The 22,929-nt window shown below is 36.0% G+C and overlaps 1 protein-coding gene and 1 pseudogene across 1 annotated transcript in view; both read right to left on the reverse strand.

Annotated features, from left to right (window-relative positions):
* Positions 1–22,929, reverse strand: part of TMEFF2 (transmembrane protein with EGF like and two follistatin like domains 2) — a 276,911-nt gene that overhangs the window by 103,525 nt on the left and 150,457 nt on the right. The window contains exon 5 of the mRNA XM_006079524.4: positions 17,562–17,658. Within this exon, the coding sequence (XP_006079586.1) occupies positions 17,562–17,658 (97 nt within the window). The remainder of the gene's footprint in view (positions 1–17,561; positions 17,659–22,929) is intronic.
* On the reverse strand, positions 22,297–22,383 carry LOC112583067 (annotated as a pseudogene).

Here is a 22,929-nt window from a genome sequence, read left to right on the forward strand (position 1 = left end):
CTGGGTTTGATCCCTGGTTGCAGAACTAGATTCCACAAACCACAAAATGTCTGTATGTATGTGCTGTGCTTAGTCGTTCAGTTGTGTCTGACTCTTCGACACCATGGACTGTAGCTCGCCAGACTCCTCTGTCCATGGGGATTCTCCAGGCAAGAATACTGGGGTGAATTGCCATGCCCTCCTCCAGGGGATCTTCCCAACCCAGGGATTGAACCCAGGTCTCCCACATTGTGGGCAGATTCTTTACTGTCTGAGCAACCAGGGAAGCCTGTCTATATGTCTATGGTCAAATATATCTAGCAAACTGTTGGTTATACATTAATTATCTGACTAAAAATAGAAATAACAGAATTGATTATAAGCAACTGTATCTTTAAGTCACATTCTATATTATTAACTCATAATCATAATTATTAGGCTCTATATTGATACATTGCTGTTGTTTTGCATATTTTATATTTGCTTCTCATTTCTACTTTTTAACTGTTTAACTAATTACGACCAAAGCAAGAATATGTCATAAAAATTTGATCAATGTTATCCTACTTTGGATAAACTTGTATAACAACCACATCTTTTATCCTTAATTAATAGTAAAATAAAATATCTGTAGAAAAAATGATATAAGGAAATGATACTTATCATCACAAACAAAGCCATCTAATTTCCAATTTGTTCATAAATGGCTTAGAGAAAATGAGAGAACAGTTTAAGAAACTCTTTTCTAGGACTAACTTAGGACCTGGCACTCTTCCTTACTCAGATGCTTGAACAAGTTATTTCTCTCTTAGCAACTGCTTAGTTTTGCTTTCTGTATATGAGACTCATATGAAATATTTTGGGATATCTGCTTAGTCTCTGGCTGAGATAACAATTAGAGAAAAAGTCTAACAAATAGGTTGGCCATCTATACATCTTGCTTTAAACCTGCACTGAATCAGATACCTTAATAATGACACATCTAGATATCATTATGCAGGTCTTACAGAGAATAACTCATATAGATGTAATCTCATATCCTCAGAATTTTTCATTAATATATTACATTAAGATCCAATAAGTAATTCTGCATATTTATAAAGGAGTTATCAAGGATGTTGTATTTTATTTCATTCAAAATATTAAAGTTATACAGTATAAATTTTTGTGGAGTTTAGAACTTGCTGAAGTATCTCTTGATGAATGAGCTGTCTTTTCTAATTACACCATAAGAATTATTCCTTTCCTTCCTTACCTTGAATTAAGGATATTCAGAAATATAGTTTTTGATTAATTATAACAGCTTCTCTTAGTTTGATTTGTCTTTAAAATTACTTTTCTATCCTACTTATCTCCTTTTTCCTTCTCAACATTGTTTACTATTAAATTTGTCAATTTTTTTCATATTTAAAATAACTTCATTGTATTTTTACCTTTTAATGTCACCGATTCATATCTTTTAAAGAGCCTCCTATTTTCTATGCTTTCTAAAGAGATGATTAGTGGATATGAAAATCTTATTTCTGTTGATTTCTGCATGAGGGTTAAAATACAGAATTGTAAATGCTACCTTTTGCAGACAATAGACCATCTTATCTAACAAAACTGATGGTGAAAATTTTATGTCAAAACATAAGGAGGAACAATGCCACTGGGGCCACTGGGGATGCTTGTGGAGCAGGTCTACATAGCATACAGTCATTCTGTTCCTGTCTTAGATGATGTTTGAATTCAAAAGAACATTCAAAAGGACACTATCTATATCAACACCCTCATTTCCCATATTTTACCTATGAGAAAATGGATTTTGTTCTGGTATAAGGATAAACATATACACCAATGGAATAAAGTGAAAGCTCAAAAATCAACCTCACATACAGGATCAGTTGATTTTCTACAAGGGTGCCAAGAGAATTCAATAGAGAAAGGATAGTCTTTTCAATAAATGGAGTTGGAATAACTGATAATCTACATGTAAAGAATTATTCTTGAGCCCTTCCTCCTTCTATCCAAAAAAATTAACTCAAAATGAATCAGAGATCTAAATGTAAGAGCCAAAACTATAAATCCCTTAAGAGAAAATATAGGAGTAAATCTTTGTGACCTTGGGTTAAGCAAAGTCTTCCTAGTTGTGACACAAAAGCAACTGATAAAAGACAAACTGAAATTCATCAAAAATGAAAACATTTGTATTTTGAACGATAGCAACAAAAAAGTGAAACAACAACTTCACAGAATGGAGAAACTATATGCATATCTTGCAGATTTAGGAAAAGTCTTATACCTACAATTTAAAAAAAAAATCTTACAACTCAATGGTAAATACTGCAAAAAATGAGTAAAAATAAGAGATGTGTATCCAAAGAAGACACACACATGATCATCAAGCACATTAAAAGAGATTCAACATCTTTAACAATGTAGAAAATGCTATTCAAAACCACTACCAGATACCACTTTATACCCACTTGGATTGTATTATTCTAAAAGATGGTAATAATAAGTGTTGGCAAGGATGTGGAGAAATATGGATTTTCATACATTGCTCATATAAATATATAAATATACATACCAAATATAATTGGTGCAGCCACTTTGGAAAACTGTCTGGCAGTGCCTCAAAAAATTATTCATGAGGTTACCATTTGACCCAGCAATTCTACTCCTAGGTATATACCCAAGAGAAATAAAAACATACGTCCAAACTAAAACTTTCACATACACATATGAACACAAAAATCTGTATACAAATGTTCATAACAGCATTATTCATCAGAACTCTAAATTAGAAGCAAACCAAATGTTCAACAACTGATATAGAAACAAAATGTGGTATATCCACATAAAGAAATATTTTTTATCAATCAAAAGAATCAAATACTGATACATGATACAATACAGGTGAAACTTCAAAATGTTTTAAGTTAAAAAAAAGCCAGTCACAAAGGACCACATATTGAATGAGTCCATTTACATGACATGTTATGATAGGGAAATCTATATAGATATAATGTAGATTAGTTGTTGCCTTAGGATGGAGGAGAGAAACTTGGAGAGGAAATGGAGAGGGGCTGTTATTGTATACAAGTTTCTTTTTTTAAGTGATGAAAATATTACAAAATTGTGTTGATGGCTGCACAACTTGGTGAATATACTAAAAACAATTGAATTGTATACTTTAAATGAATGAGTTTTATTGGAATTGTATTACAATATGACTATAGAACTATCTTTCTATTTATCATCTAATTATCTATGCTATAAAATCTGTCTATAGAAAAAAAAAAACAGGTCAAGGGAAATGACATGATTTTATCCAAGATGGGATCTCACTTCTCTGAACCCAATGGTCTTTCCATGTGTCATGCCAACTTTTTTCTCTCTTTTTAAACTATCTCTTAGATAGCTTTGATGAGATAATGGTATAAATCACTCAAACCTTTCTCTTTACTACATGTTTGTTACACTTAACCTTTCAGGGGCTTCATGTATTTATCTGTCAAAGGAAGATAACATTACCAGCCATAACTGCATCACAGAGATTTCAGAAAGTCATAAGGAAGGAGAAGTAGTCTGAAAAGTGTTCGGTTTTAATATGTTAGAAGGTTTTATTTTTTCTCTGGCTATCACTTCATGCCATGTGCATCTCAAAAGGGAAATACTTTCTCCAACAAAAGTGCATAAAGACAATTGCTAAAGGACTTAGCGAATTCAGTATAAAATACACCATAACATATTCCCCTAAGCACATAATAATACACAAAAGTGTCAGATACTGATATTTTGATCAGTATAGAACTTATTTTTATTTATTTTTAACCCTAAGTATTTTGTTGAGTATGAGGGCTACTCCATTTGTTCTAAGGGACCCAGATAATCATGATGGTGTGATCATTCACCTACAGCCAGACATCCTGGAATGCGAAGTCAAGTAGGCCTTAGAAAGCATCACTACGAACAAAGCTAGTGAAGCTGATGGAATTCCAGTTAAGCTATTTCAAATCCTAAAAGATGATGCTGTGAAAGTGCTGTATTCCATATGCCAGCAAATTTGGAAAACTCAGTAATGGCCACAGGACTGGAAAAGGTCTGTTTTCATTCCAATCCCGAAGAAGGGCAATGCCGAAGAATGTTCAAACTACCACACAATTGCACTCATCTCACACGCTAGCAAAGTAATGCTCAAAATTCTCCAAGACAGGCTTCAATAGTATGTGAACCATGAACTTCCAGATGTTCAAGCTGGATTTAGAAAAGGCAGAGGAATCAGAGATCAAATTGCCAACACCTGTTGGATCATCAAAAAAGCAAGAGAATTCCAGAAAAATATATACTTCTGCTTTATTGACTACGCCAAAGTCTTTGACTGTATGGATCACAACAAACTGTGGAAAATTCTTGAAGAGACAGGAAAACCAGACCACCTTACCTGCCTCCTGAGAAATCAGTATGCAAGTCAAGAAGCAACAGTTAGAACTGGATATGGAACAACAGACTGGTTCCAAATTGGAAAAGGAGAATGTCAAGGCTGTAAATTGTCACCCTGCTTATTTAACTTATACGCAGAGTACATCATGCGAAATACTGGGCTGGATGAAGCACAAGCTGGAATCAGGATTGCCCGGAGAAATATCAATAACCTCAAATATGCAGATGACACCACTCTTATGATAGAAAGTGAAGAAGAACTAAGGAACTTTCACTTTCACTCTTGATGAAAGTGAAAGAGGAGAGTGAAAAAGTTGGCTTAAAACTCAACATTCATAAAACTAAGATCATGGCATTGAGTCCCATCACTTCATGTCAAATAGATGGGGAAACAGTGAGAGATTTTATTTTGGGGAACTCCAAAATCACTGTAGATGGTGACTGCAGCCATGAAATTAAAAGACACTTGCTCCTTTGAAGAAAAGCTATGACCAACCTAGACAGCATATTAAAAGCAGAGACAGTACTTTGCCAACAAAAGTCCATCTTGTCAAAGCTATGTTTTTTCCAGTAGTCATGTATGGATATGAGAGCTGAACTATAAAGAAATCTGAGTGCTGAAGAATTAATTGATGTTTTTGAACTGTGGTGTTGGATAAGACTCTTGAGGATCCCTTGGACTTCAAGGAGACTGCAAGGAGGTCCAACCAGTCCATCCTAAAGGAAATCCGTCCTGAATATTCATTAGAGTTCTGATGTTGAAGCTGAAACTCCAATACTTTAGCCACCTGATGTGAAGAATTGACTTATTTGAAAAGACCCCGATGCTGGGAATGATTGAAGGCGGGAGGAGAAGGGTATGACAGAGGTTGAGATGGTTGGATGGCATCACTGACTTGATGGACATGAGTTTGAGTAAGCTCCATGAGTTGGTGATGGACGGGGAAGCCTGGTGTGCTGTAGTCCATGGGGTTACAAGGAGTCGGACACAACTGAGCGACTAAACTGAACTGAACCCCTAAGTCTGACCATCCAATGTCACTGTAGTACAAATAGCTCTGCTGTATTTTCTTTTCCCCAAATTGACAAATCTTTTTAGAGAAGGAAAAACATGTTTAGTTAAAATTAAACTGCATACTTCAACCACATATTTTATTTTTGTATAACTGATCATTTGATGTTATATTTGAATGTCTTAAAGTATCATGTTTATGTAGATATCTATGTTTAAAGGAAAATACATCACTAATTTCTGCTAATGTGAAGATAATATTTTATTTCTTGCTTTCCCCCACAACTGTTATACACATCTTCTTGATATACATCTTTTAATATCTGCTAATTATAGGCACTTATGACTAGTTGGGACCTAGCATTACTTTTATTACCCTGGACAATACAATTTTGATTGGAGAAAGTTCATTTTAGGATGAGCTCAGAGAACAGGGTAAACTGTTATGTTAAAAACTTTGAAAAGACTGCAATGAACACAAAAGAGCTATGGTAGATGATCACCCATCCCAAGTGAATAGTCATGGTTTCATATGTTTCATTCATAGCTTAGTGGTGAAGGGATGAATGGACCCACTCTTGATTAATTTTACTTTGCACAGGGGTGGGGAATGGGAAGCTAGAAAAACCAGATATTTGTTTCCTTTATTTTCTTCTGTATACTATAATAAACATTTAGTTCTTCAGCATTATTGATTTTTGGATTGGATGTTGCATATAATTTTACAATTTGTTCAATCACTTATTCGATATTACATATTGTGTTTGTGAGGGAATGTTTCTGGGGCAGACTGATGTGGGCTGCCAAGGACTGCTTGCTGATTTGTTGTTTAGATGAACCAACACATACAATACATTACTATTTGGAAGTAAAACACTGAAGACAAGCAAGAGTGTCTACCCAATTTAAAACACCTGTGAGAAGACAGTGTCTCAGCAAATAATGCTTATACCTCAGAAAGTTATTTGTTATGAATACTCTGGATACAGACAAAGGAAACGTTTTCAGTACACATACTGTCTAGCCTTTTAGAGCTAACCAAGAAAGATGTTTAAGGTAGACTTAAAGGGGACTTAGGTTTTGGTAAGTTTTTTAGATCACAAATGTTAGGACATTGCCTCAAATCCACTTATCCTGAGAAATGAAAAAAATTTTTGAAAGAATAATTAGAATTTGGGCAACAGAAATTATGTTCTAATTGAAATACATTATTTATAAATTCGTTTAGCATTCATAAAAATCTCCAAACACAGCCTTAGGGTTAAGTAAAATTTTCAAGAGAGAGGGTTTGTTGATCTATAAAATATGATAGACTCATCAAAAATACATACACACACATGTGCAGGTCACATACACACAGACATGGGGGAAACATACCTCTAAATTTTACAGTAGTTATCTTGGAATAGTGGAATGGCATTGTAATATTTCTAGGCTTTTGACATTTCTATGATAAACATGTACAACTTTTACAATCAGAAAAAGCCAAAGCAAATACCATTTTTATGTAATCATCAAAACATACATGAGATTGGGAAATAAGCATGGAATTATATTTATAAGTGCTAAATAAAAAGGTATAGCAGAACATTGCCACTTAGGTAGGGATTAAGGCTCACCAGCATATGGGCCACATTTATTTGCCATTTAATTTGGTGATTCTTCCTTCTTTTTTATATTTCATAATTTCTATTCTTGTAGTGAGAATATGAATGTGCAATAAACCTTCTTTTACATTTGGGAAGGCACATGTAGCCCATCAACTATTCCAAAAATACTAAGGAATGAAGTCCTACCTTTCTTAATGAATGGCTTACTGAGCAGTGAGTGCCCTTGCTGTTCTGGGTTCCTCAATGGACTGCCTTTTGTATAGCCCTTTGAAATATTGCTAGTAGTGGCCCCAGCATTAAAGGAAGGAGGAGTGTGTAACACCATCAAGAAAAAGAAATGCAAAAAGGCAAAAGGGATGTCTGAAAAGAAGAGAAGTGAAAGGCAAAGGGGAAAAGGAAAGATATCCCCACCTGAATGCAGAGTTCCAAAGAATAGCATGGAGAGATAAGAAAGCTTTCCTAAGTAAACAATGCAAAGAAATAGAGGAGAACAATAGAATGGGAAAGACTAGAGATCTCTTCAAGAAAATTAGAGATACCAAGGGAATATTTCATGAAAAGATGGGCACAGTAAAGGACAGAAATGGTATGGACTTAACAGAAGCAGAAGATATTTAGAAGAGGTGGCAAGAATACACAGAAGAACTATACAGAAAAGATCTTAATAATCTGGATAACCATGGAAAGGTTATAACCATAACTTCTGGAAAATGTGATCACTCACCAGGGTCAGACATCTTGGAGTGCAAGGTCAAGTGGGCTTTAGGAAGCCTCACTACAAACAAAGCTAGTGGAGGTGATGAAATTCCGGTTGAGCTATTTCAAATCCTAAAAGACGAGCTGTCAAAGTGCTGCATTCAATATGCCAGCAAATTTGGAAAACTCATTGGTGGCCACAGGACTGGAAAAAGTGTTTTCATTGCAATCCCAAAGAAGGGCAATGCTGAAGAATGTTCAAACTACCACACAATTGCACTCATTTCACATGATAGAAAAGTCATGCTCAAAATCTTCCAAGCTAGGCTTCAACAGTATGGGAACAGTGGACTTCCAGATGTTCAAGCTGGTTTTCGAAAAGGCAGAGGAACCAGAGATCAAATTGCCAACATCTGTTGGATCATTGAAAAAGCAAGAAAGTTCCAGAAAAACATCTACTTCTGCTTTATTGACTACACTAAAATCTTTGACTGTATGGTCACAACAAACTGTGGAAAATTCTTAAAGAGATGGGAGTACCAGACCACCTTACCTGCCTTCTCAGAAATCTGTATGCAGGATAAGAAGCAAATGTTACAAATGGACATGGAACAACTGACTTTCAAAATTGCGAAAGGAGTACAGCAAGGGTGTATACCATCATCTTGCTTATTTAACTTATATGCAGATTATATCATGAGAAATGCCAGACTGGATGAACCATAAGCTGGAATCCTGATTTCCAGGAGAAATATCAATAACCTCAAATATGCAGATGATACCACCCATACGGCAGAGAGTGAAGAGGAATGAAAGAGCCTCTTGATGAAGGTGAAAGAGGAGAGTGAAAAAGCTGGCTTAAAACTCAACATTCAGAAAACTAAGATCATGGCATCAGGTCCCATCACTTCATGGTAAATAGATGGGAAACAATGGAAACAGTGGCATGTTTTATTTTGGAGGGGGGGTCCAAGATCATTGCAGATGCTGACTGCAGCCATGAAATTAAAAGACACTTGCTCCTTAGAAGAAAAGCTATGACAAACCTAGACAATGTATTAAAAAGCAGAGACATTACTTCACTAACAAAGGTCCATATAGTCAAAGCTATGGTTTTACCAGTAGTCATGTGTTGATGACTCTGGATGTGAGAGTTGGACCATAAAGAAGGCTGAGCCCCAAAGAATTGATGCTTTTGGACTGGGTTGGAGAAGACTCTTGAGAGTCCCTTGGACTGCAAGGAGATCAAACCAGTCAATCCTAAAGGAAATCAACCCTGAATATTCACTGGAAGGACTGATAGTAAAGGTGAAGGTTCAACACTTTGGCCACCTGATGAGAAGAGCTGACTCATTGGAAAAGACTCTGATGCTGGGAAAGATAGAAGGCAGGGGGAGAACGGGACGACAGAGGATGAGATGGTTGGATGGCATCACTGACTCAAAGGATATGAGTTTGAGCTATGTCTAGGAGATGGTGAAGGACAGGGAAGACTGGTGTGCTGCAGTCCAGAGTTGGACATGGCTGAGCGACTGAACAATACCAACTTACTCAAAACCAGCAAACTGAGCTTGAAACACCTCAAAGAACCAGGTTTTGGTCAAGATATGTCTCGTCTCTGCAACCTCATGGTTAATAACCTGTTCATCTATTTGGGCACACGTAGTTAGAATAAAATGGCAAGCCACTCCAGTGTTCTTGCCTGGAGAATCCCAGGGACGGGGGAGCCTGGTGGGCTGCTGTCTATGGGGTCGCATAGAGTCGGACACGACTGAAGTGACTTAGCAGTAGCAGCAGCAGTCAGAATAAGGATATTCTCCATCTAAAATGATTCAATATATCTGCAAAAAACAAATAAAAACCATACAATCTGCCAAAAATAAGGAGTATATATCTAATGGGAAAGAAAATATTTCAAAGAACATCATCGGTGATGTGAACCTGGTATTGTTAGACTTTAATACAAAGTGGTTGTATTTTCTATTTCAAAAACAAAAAAATGTGAAATTCTATACCAAATATATCCAACATGTATATGTGTGCCTTATACACATAATACACATTGCACACACACACACACACATCATTAAACATATGAAAAGATAATGAGCGGTGATTACGGACATGGTGTCTGGAGTCAGCCTAGTAGGGTTCAAATCCTAATTCTTCCACTTACTGTTAGGTTTTGGGTGGTTTGCTTAACCTCTGTGTGCCTCAGTTTCCTTTTGTGTAAAATGAGAATTTTTAGTGTATCTAACTTCATAAGGTTGCATGTGTGTGTGCTAAGTTGCTCAGTCGTGTCTGACTCTTTGCGACACTATGGACTATAGCCTGCCAGCCTTCTCTGTCCATGGGATTCTCCAGGCAAGAATAGATTCTTGCCTGGATTGCCATGCCCTCCTCCAGAGGATCTTCCTGACCCAGGGATTGAACCCTTGTCTCGGCATCTCCTGCATTGCTAGGCCAATTCTTTAGCACCACCTGGGAAACCCTTTATAAGATTAGCAAGGGGATTAAATGGCTCCATGAATGTAAATATTACCATGGTACTTGCCACACAGGAAACACATGCTTTTGAAAATCCTGCCATCTTTTGATGACTAGAATGAGATTCTTTTTTTTTCTTTTTATCTTTGAGACTGGGATGTTATGTTGTGATGTTGGAGCATGGGGCTTGTATTCCCTGATTTAAGGCACAGGACTCTCTGAGTTGGAATATACTAGAAACTGAGTGAGAAAACTCAAGAAAAATTTGTGTATGGGAGTTTGGTGAGTGAGCACTAGAAGTAAGGCAGGCGTGCTCCATTAGCAGAGTACAGTTTACCCAAGCAGGTAAAAGGGAAACAAGTAATGAAAAGAGTTAATTTAGTGGTAGAAATACAACCTAGGCTTAGAAGTTTTGTTTCCTTTATTCTGCCTTCATGTAGTATTTCATTATTTTTATATAAAATGGAAGTTACCTGATTTCTACTGTCTGAACTAAATAAAAATTATGAAAACATATGAAACATATTAAAGTTTCCAATACTTTCTTCCTGTATATCTTGGTACTCTATACCAGATCCACATCTGCACCCATCATGTCCTAATTAAGTTTCACTAATCATTGCATGATAAATAGCACTGTTGAGGCATAATTACTGAGAAAAATTCAAAAGACTCTTCAGAACTTATGTGAAAATCCAATTCCTTTCTAAGCAACCCAGTATGTGGAAGACCTGAGGTATGTCTTTATTTTAAAGACCATGATTTATTTTCAGATTTCAATTTTATTTTAAAAGTCTCACTTTTTGCAAAGCCCAGCTCAAATTTGGAGGTAGGTTAGTTGTATATTTTTTGGTTTGTCTTTTTTTGGAATGACCTATTGTGCATTTGAAGTGGCATCATTATTTATTCATCTTGCTAAGTAACACTTAAAAGTGTTCAGCTTCAGTTTGCAGGCCTGACTATTTACCTGGTGGCTCAGATGGTAAAGAGTCTACCTGCAATGTGGGAGGCCTGGGTTCAATCCCTGAGTTGGGGAAATCCCCTGGAGAAGGAAATGGCAACCCACTCCAGTATTCTTGCCTGGAAAATCTCATGGACGGCTACAGTCAATGGGGTTGCAAAGTGTTGGACACAACTGAGCAACTTCATGTTCTTTCTTTCTATTGGCTGAGGGATGTGTGAGTCATAGACATGGTGTTTGTAGGCACAGACCGTTGCACAGACTGTGTTACAAATACTAGTCCTATTAACAATGGTACTTTTTAAGTTGTGTGATATCTTTAAAAAGTACAAATTATTTTTTCTTGTTTAAGATAGGCAGATAAATACAAGAAGGAAATAACACGATTAAACTCTTTTATATTAGGACATAGATTTGCTAAAAATGCAAACATCAGCATATTTTTCTTGAAATTATGGAAGAGGAAAGAGGTGTGTTTCCCTAAATCAGGAGCTATAAATTTCCCCCTCTCTCTGAAAAAAATTCTGGGCGAAAGGAAGTGTTAAAGTAATGAGAGATGTCTCCTCTTCAGACCCCGCCCATCTATATAAACAGATGACACGATGGCAGTTTTCAGAGGTGACAACCTTGTCTTCGTGGCAGAAAAGAGGCAATTTGAGGGAGGCAACATCCTAACTACAGGTGACTTAGAATTAAGAAGGTTTTCTCATAAAGCCTTAGATCCAACTAAAACTTTGGATTTTCTGGACTAGAATCATTTTCTATTTTTGTTTGTGTGTATGTGTGTTTTATTCTCTCCATGAGTAAACTCACATTAGAAGTCAGTCCTAATTATGGTAAACACATTTACAGTTCTAAGGCAAGAGAGCAAAGGGAATCAGTAGAAAGAAAACACCCTGGGGGGAAGATTGAATGAACTCATGGTTCACTAAAATTTTGTGATTAATCAGCATCTTCTTCTTTAGATATCCCACATATAATCCCAACTGATCCTTTTACGTGGTAGAAAATATTTGGAAACTTTCCAGTTGCAACACAATCTTTTTTTCAATTGTTGACCAGTAGCAGTTTTAAGAAGAAATTATTTCAAAATCTTAAGACTTAGAGGTGTCCTAATTTTCCCTATTAAACTTATAACCCAAATGTACTGAAGTCACCAGGATCTAAGGCCTAATTCACTTATATGTATGGTGAAATCTAGTGCCAAGGAGCATCCTCAGCTACTGCCCTGCTTCAAATATTCATGATTCTCCACAGTCCAAAATGCATTAAAGGTGGGAATGATGCCAACGACACACAGTCTTCCTGGTGACAAGGAGCCTTCTTAGATCAAAGGAGCAAGATGTTAAAGACTTCAAACTAAACTGTCTTTGTGAGAGAGGCTCACAAAAGGGATGCCAAATCCCACACCCTGTTTTCAGTTACAGAACATCAATGAAATAAAGGAAAAAATAGATGCTCATTCATTTTTTCTTCTGAACTCTTTTTACTGAATGACTTTGCTTTTCTCCTTTCTTACCATTACAGTTACACAAGGATTTGATGCACAAAAACTGAAAAACATCATTAATGCTTTCAAAGACAAAATGAATGACTACTGAGGAATTAATAGCATTTAAGCCAATATGATTTTGCTAACAGGGGCTGTGTGTTGAGATTAATACAAGAGCAATGTTAAGACCGGTACAGGAGCCATAAAGCACATGCATGAAGCACATATACATAATAATTTAGGTTGCCCCTTTATGTCATTTGTCATCCAGCTCCATGTGTTCTTACACCTGTGCTCCCTTGCTCGATCTAGTCTAATACCTTGGAAATGTTAGGCATGCAGCCAATTTCATCCTCAGCCATTCCTATGATCAGACCCAGCTATCAACTTGCTTTTTTCTTATATTAAATCAGGAATCAACCCCAGGGCTCTGAACTACTTCTGACTGACAGGACCAACAGAAAGTTCTAGGCTAATTACTTCTTAGGACTACTTTCCAGTGCAAAGAGTTGCTGCTGACCTACTTTGGACTTACTGAAATAATTTATCAGGTAAGATAATTAAGGGAATATAAAACTATTTCTAAAACCAAGCAAGTATCAGAAATATTTGTTGAAATCCTAAGTTAGTATTCCCAGTGCTATCAGATGGGGCTTTATTGCTTTACAATGAGTCAGTTTTATTATGTCTGACTTAGAAGCCCTTCTTTTTTTTTATAAATTATACTTGGCAGAATGTATTTGAGAGTCTCTTTGATGTATAAATGTATTATTTTTGACTCTTTTTCAGCCTGTATATAAAGAGAAACAATCTTCTAAGCCCTTCTTTTCTTTTCCTTTTAACCCTTTACCCATAAATAGGCATGCACATCCCTTTGCACAGGTGTTCCATTATTTTTGAAGTCTATTCTAAGTAAAGGGATGCCTCAGTGTGAGAGTAGGATTTAGCTGTGGTGTGGATCACTTACCATGTGGACTTTTAACTCTCTTTTGAAAGCATAACTGTTTCTTATATATAGGTAAATATCTATAACTGAAGAATCTTTTGTAGCAATGTTCTTTCTTTTCTGTTGAGAAAATCTGACCATTTTATATAGTCTTGATGTTTTCCATAAGAAAAAGAAAACAAGAGGAAAACCTTGAAAGGACACCATAGAACATAAGGGAGAGGTTGTATAAGCTTATAAATCATCTGTTTTTTCCAAAATAAAGGCATTAACATGTTATATTAATAGTATTATGGTTTATCAATGTCATTCTTTGTTATTTTTTTATCCTATTCCTCTACTCTCCTTTCCCTTCCCCCATTTATTTTTTAAAATTTTCTTCCCCATGTCCAATGTAACTTGCTTCTTAACTCAAAAACTCATCTAACTATGAAAACAAGATCAGCTGATTGCATACTGACTTTTTAATTCTAACAAAGATTTACCTTCATCTAGAAAATATCTGAACATCATTGAATAGCTAGATTTAGTCCTTGTAGTAAAATATAAATATTAATTTCTTAATCTAGGGTTAAAGAAAAATCAGGAATTAGTATTTCACATTTGTTTCAGTATTGCGGTTACAATAATATTATTTCTCAGTAGTATTTATTCACATCTTGTTATTACTTTGTAATGTAGAGTTGAGGAAACTTTATGCATAAAACTGTAGTTTAGTTAATGTCAAAGGAAAAAACAAAGCTAAACACTGACTTGTCATCTTTGTTTCCACACAGCATATGCAGTGTTTTATGTTTCTGAGAGGACCTGACCGTGGTTTCATCCAAAATCAATAGCACATCAAGCTCCCCTGATCCAGTTGACTAGTACTAGAATCAGATCACTCCCCTATTGCTTCCTATCTTACTTTATAGCCTTTTGCATTCCATGCCTATTTAATTTCATTTATTGGTTTCTTCTTGTGTCCTTCAGCTGTTTCCAATCTGCCCTTCATGGCCATAACTAAATACAATATGTTAACATACAAAGATATTTATGTAAATGAAAATCAATACGCTTCTCATTTCAGCACCATTCGTTCTTGCTTACATTGGACATTTTTAGTACATTTTATTTAAACGCGAACAACTTTTCATTCTTGCCGGGGAAGTATAATGATCTTCTTGGCTCCCTGCCCCTTGCATCCCTCTAATCTTCACAGCTATGGCCACTTAGCCCCATCTGGAGGTTCAGCTTTATTCTGCATTTTGGAACTAATCTTGTCTCTAGGCTGGGGGCGTACAAGATGTCCTAGCCAAAAGCTAACTGATTCATCTACCAGCAGCCTTGCTGCTGGCTTCATTCTGACCCTGTAACTTATTTCTGAGATCCAAGGGCTTGTCCCAGCCCTTTGTAGCCAAGACTTGGCTCTGTACACTAGTTCCAGTAGGTGGGTATCCAGTATCTGTCCTTGGTTCATTTTCCAATTCCTTGATGATTGAGGTTCTGCTGTGCCCTTCTTCCTGTTCCCTTTGTAACTGAATTTCTTTTCCTAATTCCAGTAGCCATGGCTGTTGAATCTTTCTGATGCCACTTAACTTGCTCTAATCTCCTTGTTCTGTCTACCCACATACCACAGATCTGAGCTTTTGCTAGAACACCAGAGTGACACTGCTTGCCTGGACATTTTCCCACTGCCTGCTGCAGGCTTCTCTCTTGTCCCCAGCTCTAACCCTGCAGGTCTTGAGTCATTGGATCTAAGCTGCCTGCAATCTGTCCATCACATTATTCCAGACATGACAGGGGAGAAATATTTTAATTGCATCTTTGGTTGAATTGTTATGCTAACATCCTCGAGTTACTTTCACCTCATATGTTTATCTTGACCTGCCACTTAAACACTTTAAAACTCAATTTCCTCTTTGTAAAGTGATCATAATAGAATCTACTCCTAGGGTTATTATATAACTGAGAAATAAAGAATGCATACATATAGGTCAAGCCCATAGTAAATAATCAGTCATTTTAATCTGTTATTATTATATCATTTCTTAGATCTTTGCAGTTGTAAAGTGAAAACATGTCACTTAAAAGTGATCATTAGACAAGAATGGGGAATGGGAAATTCTTAAGAAAAAATTAGGGATCCATGTGAATTTGTTAAAAGTAGAATAGCTGATAGCAAGATATTTAATAGCATTAAAAATAAAGTTAAACTATAGATATAGTCATCAACATACATTAATAACCAAGATATTTTAAAGATACATTTCCTATCAATGTGTCTTAATATATAATGACTAAAACTGCACAGAGCATTAAAGTATTTCAGTCAGTTCAGTTCAGTCACTCAGTCCTGTCTGACTCAAAGCATTTAGAAGGAGAATAATTCTCTGAGTCAGTCATTTATCTTAGAGCAGTATTTATACAACCATCTGGGGAGTTTTAATAAGCAAAGTTTTAAGTCCCACTTCTCTGAAATTCTGATTCATTAATTTTGACATGAACTAAAGATGTGTTCCAAAAATTCCGTAAGTAATCCTGATGATCAGCCAGGTTTGGGAACCAAAAATTCATCAGTCATTAAGATGTCCAGGAAATTCTTAAGAACACATATGTTTGTTTACCTCAGGATGGTCAAACTAGTGCATAGACTCCCTGACTTGGCTCCTAGCTGACCACTGGCTAGAAATGTCTGACAGACATGAAAATCCTACTGATGCCAGCTTATATTAATGGGTGACTGTTTCACCTGGCTGGGTAATAGCAGTGCCTACTTGTAAGTACTTTGTTAATTTACCTTAAGAATCTCAGTTTGCTCAGTTGGAATCCTCAGTTTAATCTACATTAAAAATACTCTAAATTGTTTCAGGTACAGACTGTTTCATTTTTGTCAAAATTGTCTTGCCTTAATTTTTCCTGTTTCTTAGCTAAATTCCCTCCACAGACAAAATGTTTGATCAAAATGATTGTGCTTTTCCCCCCCAACTCTACTGAGGTATAATTGGTATATAACATTGTAAATGTTAAGGTGTACAATATGTATACTGCAATGTGATCACCACTATAGTGTTAGCTAACACTTCCATCACCTCACATAATTACCAGTTATTTTTTATGTGTGGTGAGAACATTTAAGATTTACTCCCTTACCTACTTTGATCAAAATGATTGTTAACTGCTCTAGGCAAACACACACACACAAATGAAAGGACTCCTGTTTGCTTTCCTGAAAGGTATGTGTATAAAAGTTGTATATTAAGAGAGAGAGATAGAAAGAAAGATTGCCTCTTTCTACTATTATGCCGCACAAAAACCTTTGGGTTGTTCACTGTGGGTATGAGATCTGGGTAGGGCCAATACACGTGGCCCCTGGAGAAGGAAATGGCAACCTACTCCAGTATGAGAGTGGATGCCCTAGAAGGCAGACCCATTTAAAATAATGAATATTCAAAATCTGTTCAGTGTATCTTTAAAGGAGAAGCTGAGTAACACCTGGGTGAAGGGAGTAGTTGATCCTAGACAGTGGCTCAGAAACCATTCCTTGCTCTAACAGCTCGCTAATTCAGCTATGGGTGTGCATATATATACCTTTAAATAAAATCTCTGCGGTTACCCAGATCCACCATCTTGGAACAGATTAGCAATTATCCATTGTTTCTTGACCATGCTTCTTGAGAGATGTTCTGGTAAATACACTTTTTCTCTCCATCTCTTAACATTGACAGTATTTGGGAATCTCAGTGATATCTTATTGTATCGTATCAAGTAATTCCCTAGACAGCTGTTTGGCTGACCCAACTCTTAGTTCAGCTGCAAAAATTCTTTCCTGTTATTGTAGCCCTCATCTTTCCTAGTTGAGAACTGGATTTTAAAAAATGCTGAAAATGTCTTCTTTTAGGAAATAATTGATACAGCAAAAATAAATTATTTACCATTATTTTGTTTAAAAGAATAAAACAGCACATTACCAGACATCCTCAGCATCTTCATCACATTCTGCACCAAACTGGCAAATATCACAGGTGGATGTCTCCTTTTGACTGGTTTCTCCTGAGCCTTCATGGACTATAGGACAGAAAAAGCGTAACGAAAAGAATTCAGATAAGTGCACATAATATCAACTCCAAGACTATTTTATATGAAAGCTGCTTCTTTTCCAATAGACATTTTTGCAATTGGAGCTCCATTAAGATTGTCATATTCGACTCTCTTCTTCCCTAAATTTGAAGAAAACAATAATATGCTAGTTACTGAAATGTAGTGAATAATTCTTTTTACCAGAAAAATAAAACAAACAATAGAGTTTACTGGATTTATTAAAATTAGTTGGTTAATAAACCATATGAAAGAATTAATTAAAAATAATTTAAATTGGTATCACTGACTCAATGGACATGATGTTGTGTAAGCCCCGGGAGATGGTGAAGGACAGGGAAGCCTGGCGTGCTGTAGTACATGGGGTTGCAAAGAGTCGGACTTGACTGAGTGACTGAACAACAACAAAATTGTTACTGGCCTAGAGGAAAAATCTATGAGGAAAAGTCTATAAGAAACACTTAAAGTTTTCTCAGTCCTAAATTATAAACTTTTTTCATTCAAAGGCTTTAATATATAATTTATAAAATTTAGGTGGGCAGCTTTGACTTTTTAGATATGTCTTTTACCCCCCTCAAGATGTAAAAAGTACTTATAAGGAAAAATATATTAATTATAAATTTTAGAAAACACATTTTAATTGGTTTTTACACTACTTTCTTGAATCTTACATAAATGTTGCACAGAGCCCATCATAGTGATTTCTTCTATAAGGGCTTTGAACGTATATTTTATTTAAAAATATATACTTGTCATTGATGATAGTTATTCATATTGGCTTAGACCATAAATTACAAGTGTAAAAATAGGCTGTATACAATCTACTTATAAAATTAAGCCTTCAAAATTAGGAAACAATAGTGTAAATCAACTTTAAAAATTTAGTATTTGAGTTCAAGAAATAAAAATCTGAGCAATACTTTTAGTTGAAGATTACTATATATGAATTAGAAAATATGTAGTTGACAGCAAAAATAACTTTGCTTATAGATGAAAAACTGCAACAACTTAACAACTGCATAGATAATATTATTCCATGGACAGATTATATACTTAAAAACATGTTTAAATCCAGAGATCCTTAAAAAGTGCATTTTTGCAAAAGGTTATGCATTTTCAATAGAAAAAGAATATAAAAAATTAAGTATGGCATTGGCTTCTAGCATTATGAACCCTAGTAAGGTAACATTTTTAACAAAGACATCATTTATTAAAGTGCACCCTGAACCTAACATATTCAACCTTACTTATTTAATATGATATTTTCATAATTTTTTCTTTGTCTATTAACATGAGAGTTATTGATAGTTACAAAAGCAAAGCTCTTTATTCCTTATTTTCCAATTTACTGCTCTGCAAATAAATGATTTGACTTACCAGAATAACAACAACAACAAAACAAAACCATCATTTAGAGAACTGTGTTTTACAGTTTTTCCAGGAAAGCAACATTTTTCCCCCGTTCTTGATTTGCACTGCACTTTAAAAAAGTTATGAATTAAACAGATCAACTTCAATTGCAAAAGTACTGATGGTATAGTTTTTAAATTGAAGTCTAAAAAAATGGTGTTCCTCCCCAGAAAGAAAGAGGAATTCTAGACTCTGCTAAAATAGACAGCACTTATTATCCACTCTATTACATTAATAGAGGCGAGACCATTAGAGTGGACTATGGGGATAAGAAGGAAGCTGGGGCCTCACCTCAGGGGAGCCTGAACAGCTGAGGCCCATCTCTTTATTACTTTCTTATTATTAATGCAACACAGAAACTGCTAATGGGAGAGAGCCTTTTAGTGTTAGCAAGATTAGCAGCTTCTAGACTAAAACTTCCCATCACTCAGGAAACATACTAACACATGGGAAGGTCCTTAATGAACAGTTATAGCTACTTATGGGCAGCCCCATCTTCTTTCACAGCAGGGATCCTTGGTTAGGGATCTACTGAAAGTAATCCAGGCGATGAATCGTGCTAACTCAGTGGAACTAATAATAATATTTCTATTGGAAGTCACATTACATTTCTATAAAAGGGCAGTTACTGGTAGACTTGAGATGTTTGGAAATTCTCCCACATGGAGAAGTAAGCCCAGAAGTAGCAGTAGTAAAATCTCTCTCAACAAATATTCTGGGAATAAAATGTGAAGCAATCACAATGAAAAATAAAGTAAAATATTTACATACTTTCTGAAGCACAGATTTGCACCTTTGTAATAAACAAACCAGCACCCAGCTTTCATTTAACACTATAGACCAATGATTCTTAAATAGGGTTGGGCTCAGAACCTCTGGTAGATGCGATTTGTTAATTTACACATTGTTTTTTTAGAAGAGCTGCTATCTTATCTTAGGTTGCTCTATCATGTCAAACTCTTTGCCATCCCTTGGACTGTAAGGGCTCTAGGCTCCTCTGTCTAAGGGATTTCTCAGGCAAGAATACTGGAGTGGTTTGCCATTTCCTTCTCCAGGGGATCTTTCTGACCCAGGGACTGAACTCAAGTCTCCTGCATGGCAGGCAGGTGCTTCACCACTAAGCCACCACAGAAGCACTCAGGGTGCTATGGCCATAGACTATGTATTGTTTTTTAGATAAATGCATTGAGATATCCTCAGAGGTACTGAATTTGTAGGCCTGAGGCTTGGAAATATATATAAATATATATATACACACACACACACACACACATACATACATACTCTTAACAACTTGCTCCTAAGCATCTGTGCCTAAACAATACTGAGAAGACTTCCTCTGTCTCAAGCATCCTCCTCTTGCAGTGAATGTCTGGCTCAGGACTTCTGTCACTTTCAAGTGCACAGGAAGCACCTGGAGGTTTTGTTAAAATAAAGATTCTGATTCAGTAAATATGAGGTGTATCCTGAGGTTCTAAATTTCTTACAGGCTCCCAGAAACTGCTGCTGCTGGTCCACAGACCACATTTTGAGGAGCAAGGATAGTATTTTTCCAACCACAATTCACAATGTATTAGTGGGTAGGGAAATAGAGTTAATGGGTCACTATCAGCATTTTTGCAAACATTTTTGTAAACATGAAGCAGAAGGTATGGGGACAGAAAACACAGACTGCATCTTATTTAGCAAGTATAGTATTTATTTTATAACACTATTTTCATTATACATATGATATCCAACCAGAGCTGCAACGTAAATTTCATTTCTTTCTAAAGGTCACAGTCACAAAAGCTTGAAAAGTATTGAATTAGCACATGCTAGATCCTTGGAAATCATGTGTTGAACTGTACTGTTTCTTTTTTCTGTTCTTTTCAAAGTATAAAAAACAGGAAGAATTGGTGCTTAATTATTTGCATTCATTTGCTGATTATGCAGGAATGAGATTCATTTATATTAAAATATTATTTTAAACAAACATTTGTATTTTAAACCTTTTATTTTGAGTTGTAAAGTAAAAGAATTATTTCCCTTTATTCTATAATACACTGGAGGGGGGCATGGCAACCCACTCCAGTATTCTTGCCTAGAGAATCCCATAGAGAGAGGAGACTGGCAGGCTGTGGTCCATGGGGTCACAAAGAGTCAGACACAACTGAAGTGAATAAACACAGCACACATTCTACAAAAGGTTAGGTTTCAGCACATGATTGAGGGAAATTTGAGGAGTAAGGGAGGTGGAGCTCCTGAAAGCATATTTTATATAACTGTGTGGTTTAGTTGCTAAATTGTGTCCAACTCTTTGCGACCCCATGAACTGTAGCCCACCAGGCTCCTCTGTCCATGGGATTTTCCAGGCAAGAATACTGGAGTGGGTTGCCATTTCCTCCTCCAGGAGATCTCCCTGACCCAGAGATCGAACCCTGGTCTCCTGTTCCTGATTGCTGCAGGCAAACTCCTGCATTGCAGGTGGATTCTTTGCCAACTGAACCACCAGGGAAGGCCATTTTATGGTTTTTAAATATATTTTATATATGCTATCCTACCCTGGTGGCTCAGACAGTAAAGTGTCTGCCTACAATGCAGGAGACCGAGGTTTGATCCCTGGGTCGGGAAGATCCCCTGGAGAAGGAAATGGCAACCCATTTCAGTACTCTTGCCTGGAAAATCCCATGGACGGAGGAGCCTGGTAGGCTACAGTCCATGGGGTCACAAAGAGTCGGACACGACTGAGCAACTTCACTATGCTATGTTATAGTTATAACTGATTTAATTATTTAACTGATTTAATAATTCCTATAAGAATATTCTGGATTGGAACATTATAAGAGATGATCAAATTACCTCTCTCCTAAATTCTCCCTGCCCTCATGATTTCATCTGGAAATTGTTACCAAAATTCCTTTATCATGACCCTGTTCTGGCCCCACTCAGCTTCTCACAGTGGATGTGCCCGCCTATTAGTCCAGTTCTCTTATGAACTCACTATAATGCCTCTGTGCCTCTTATAATATTTCTAACTTATATTATTTCTTTTTTTTTTGATTCTTTAAATCAGAATTTCAAGCTTTTTAAAATTTTATTTTTAATTGGAGGATAATTACAATATCGTGTTGGTTTTTGCCATGCATCAACTTGAATCAGCCATAGGTATACATATGTCTCCTCCCTCTTGAACCTCTCTCCCCATCCCACTCTTCTAAAAAATATGGAATTTTCACATGCACAGGGGTCATGCTAATCTCTTTATCATTCCAATTTTAGTATATGTGCTGCTGAAGTGAGCACACTATGTTATACTATTTCTGAAAATATGAAATATTAATGTTCAAACACAGTTATTCAATGTCATTTATTTGATTCAAAATTTCAATAAATTTTACATTCAGTGAAATGCTCATGTCTTTCAATCAATATTGAAGAACACATGCCAAGGACCAACTCAATCATTCCAGAAAATTTGATTTTTCTGCCTTTTCAGCCATCTCTCTACCACTGTTCTGTCTTTCTATATAAGCCAATCAGTAATCTGATCTGTCACCACAGATGAACTATTCTGGAATATCACATCAAAGGAATCATACACTATGTAATTATTGTGTTCAGCTTCTACCAGTTGACATCATAGTTTTAAGATGAATTCAGGTAGTTGCCCATATCAGTAGTTTATTTCTGTTACTTAGTATTCAGTTGAGTGAATATACCACAGTTTATTTTTCCAATTTTCTTGTCCAAGGACATCTGGTTGTTTTCAGTTACTGGCTGGAAACAATAACTATTTATGAATAAAGCTGTTATAAATATTCTTGTAAAAGACATTTTGTGTACATGAGT

Source organism: Bubalus bubalis, chromosome 2 (genome assembly GCF_019923935.1).
Source record: "Bubalus bubalis isolate 160015118507 breed Murrah chromosome 2, NDDB_SH_1, whole genome shotgun sequence".
Classification (NCBI taxonomy): Eukaryota; Metazoa; Chordata; class Mammalia; order Artiodactyla; family Bovidae; genus Bubalus; species Bubalus bubalis.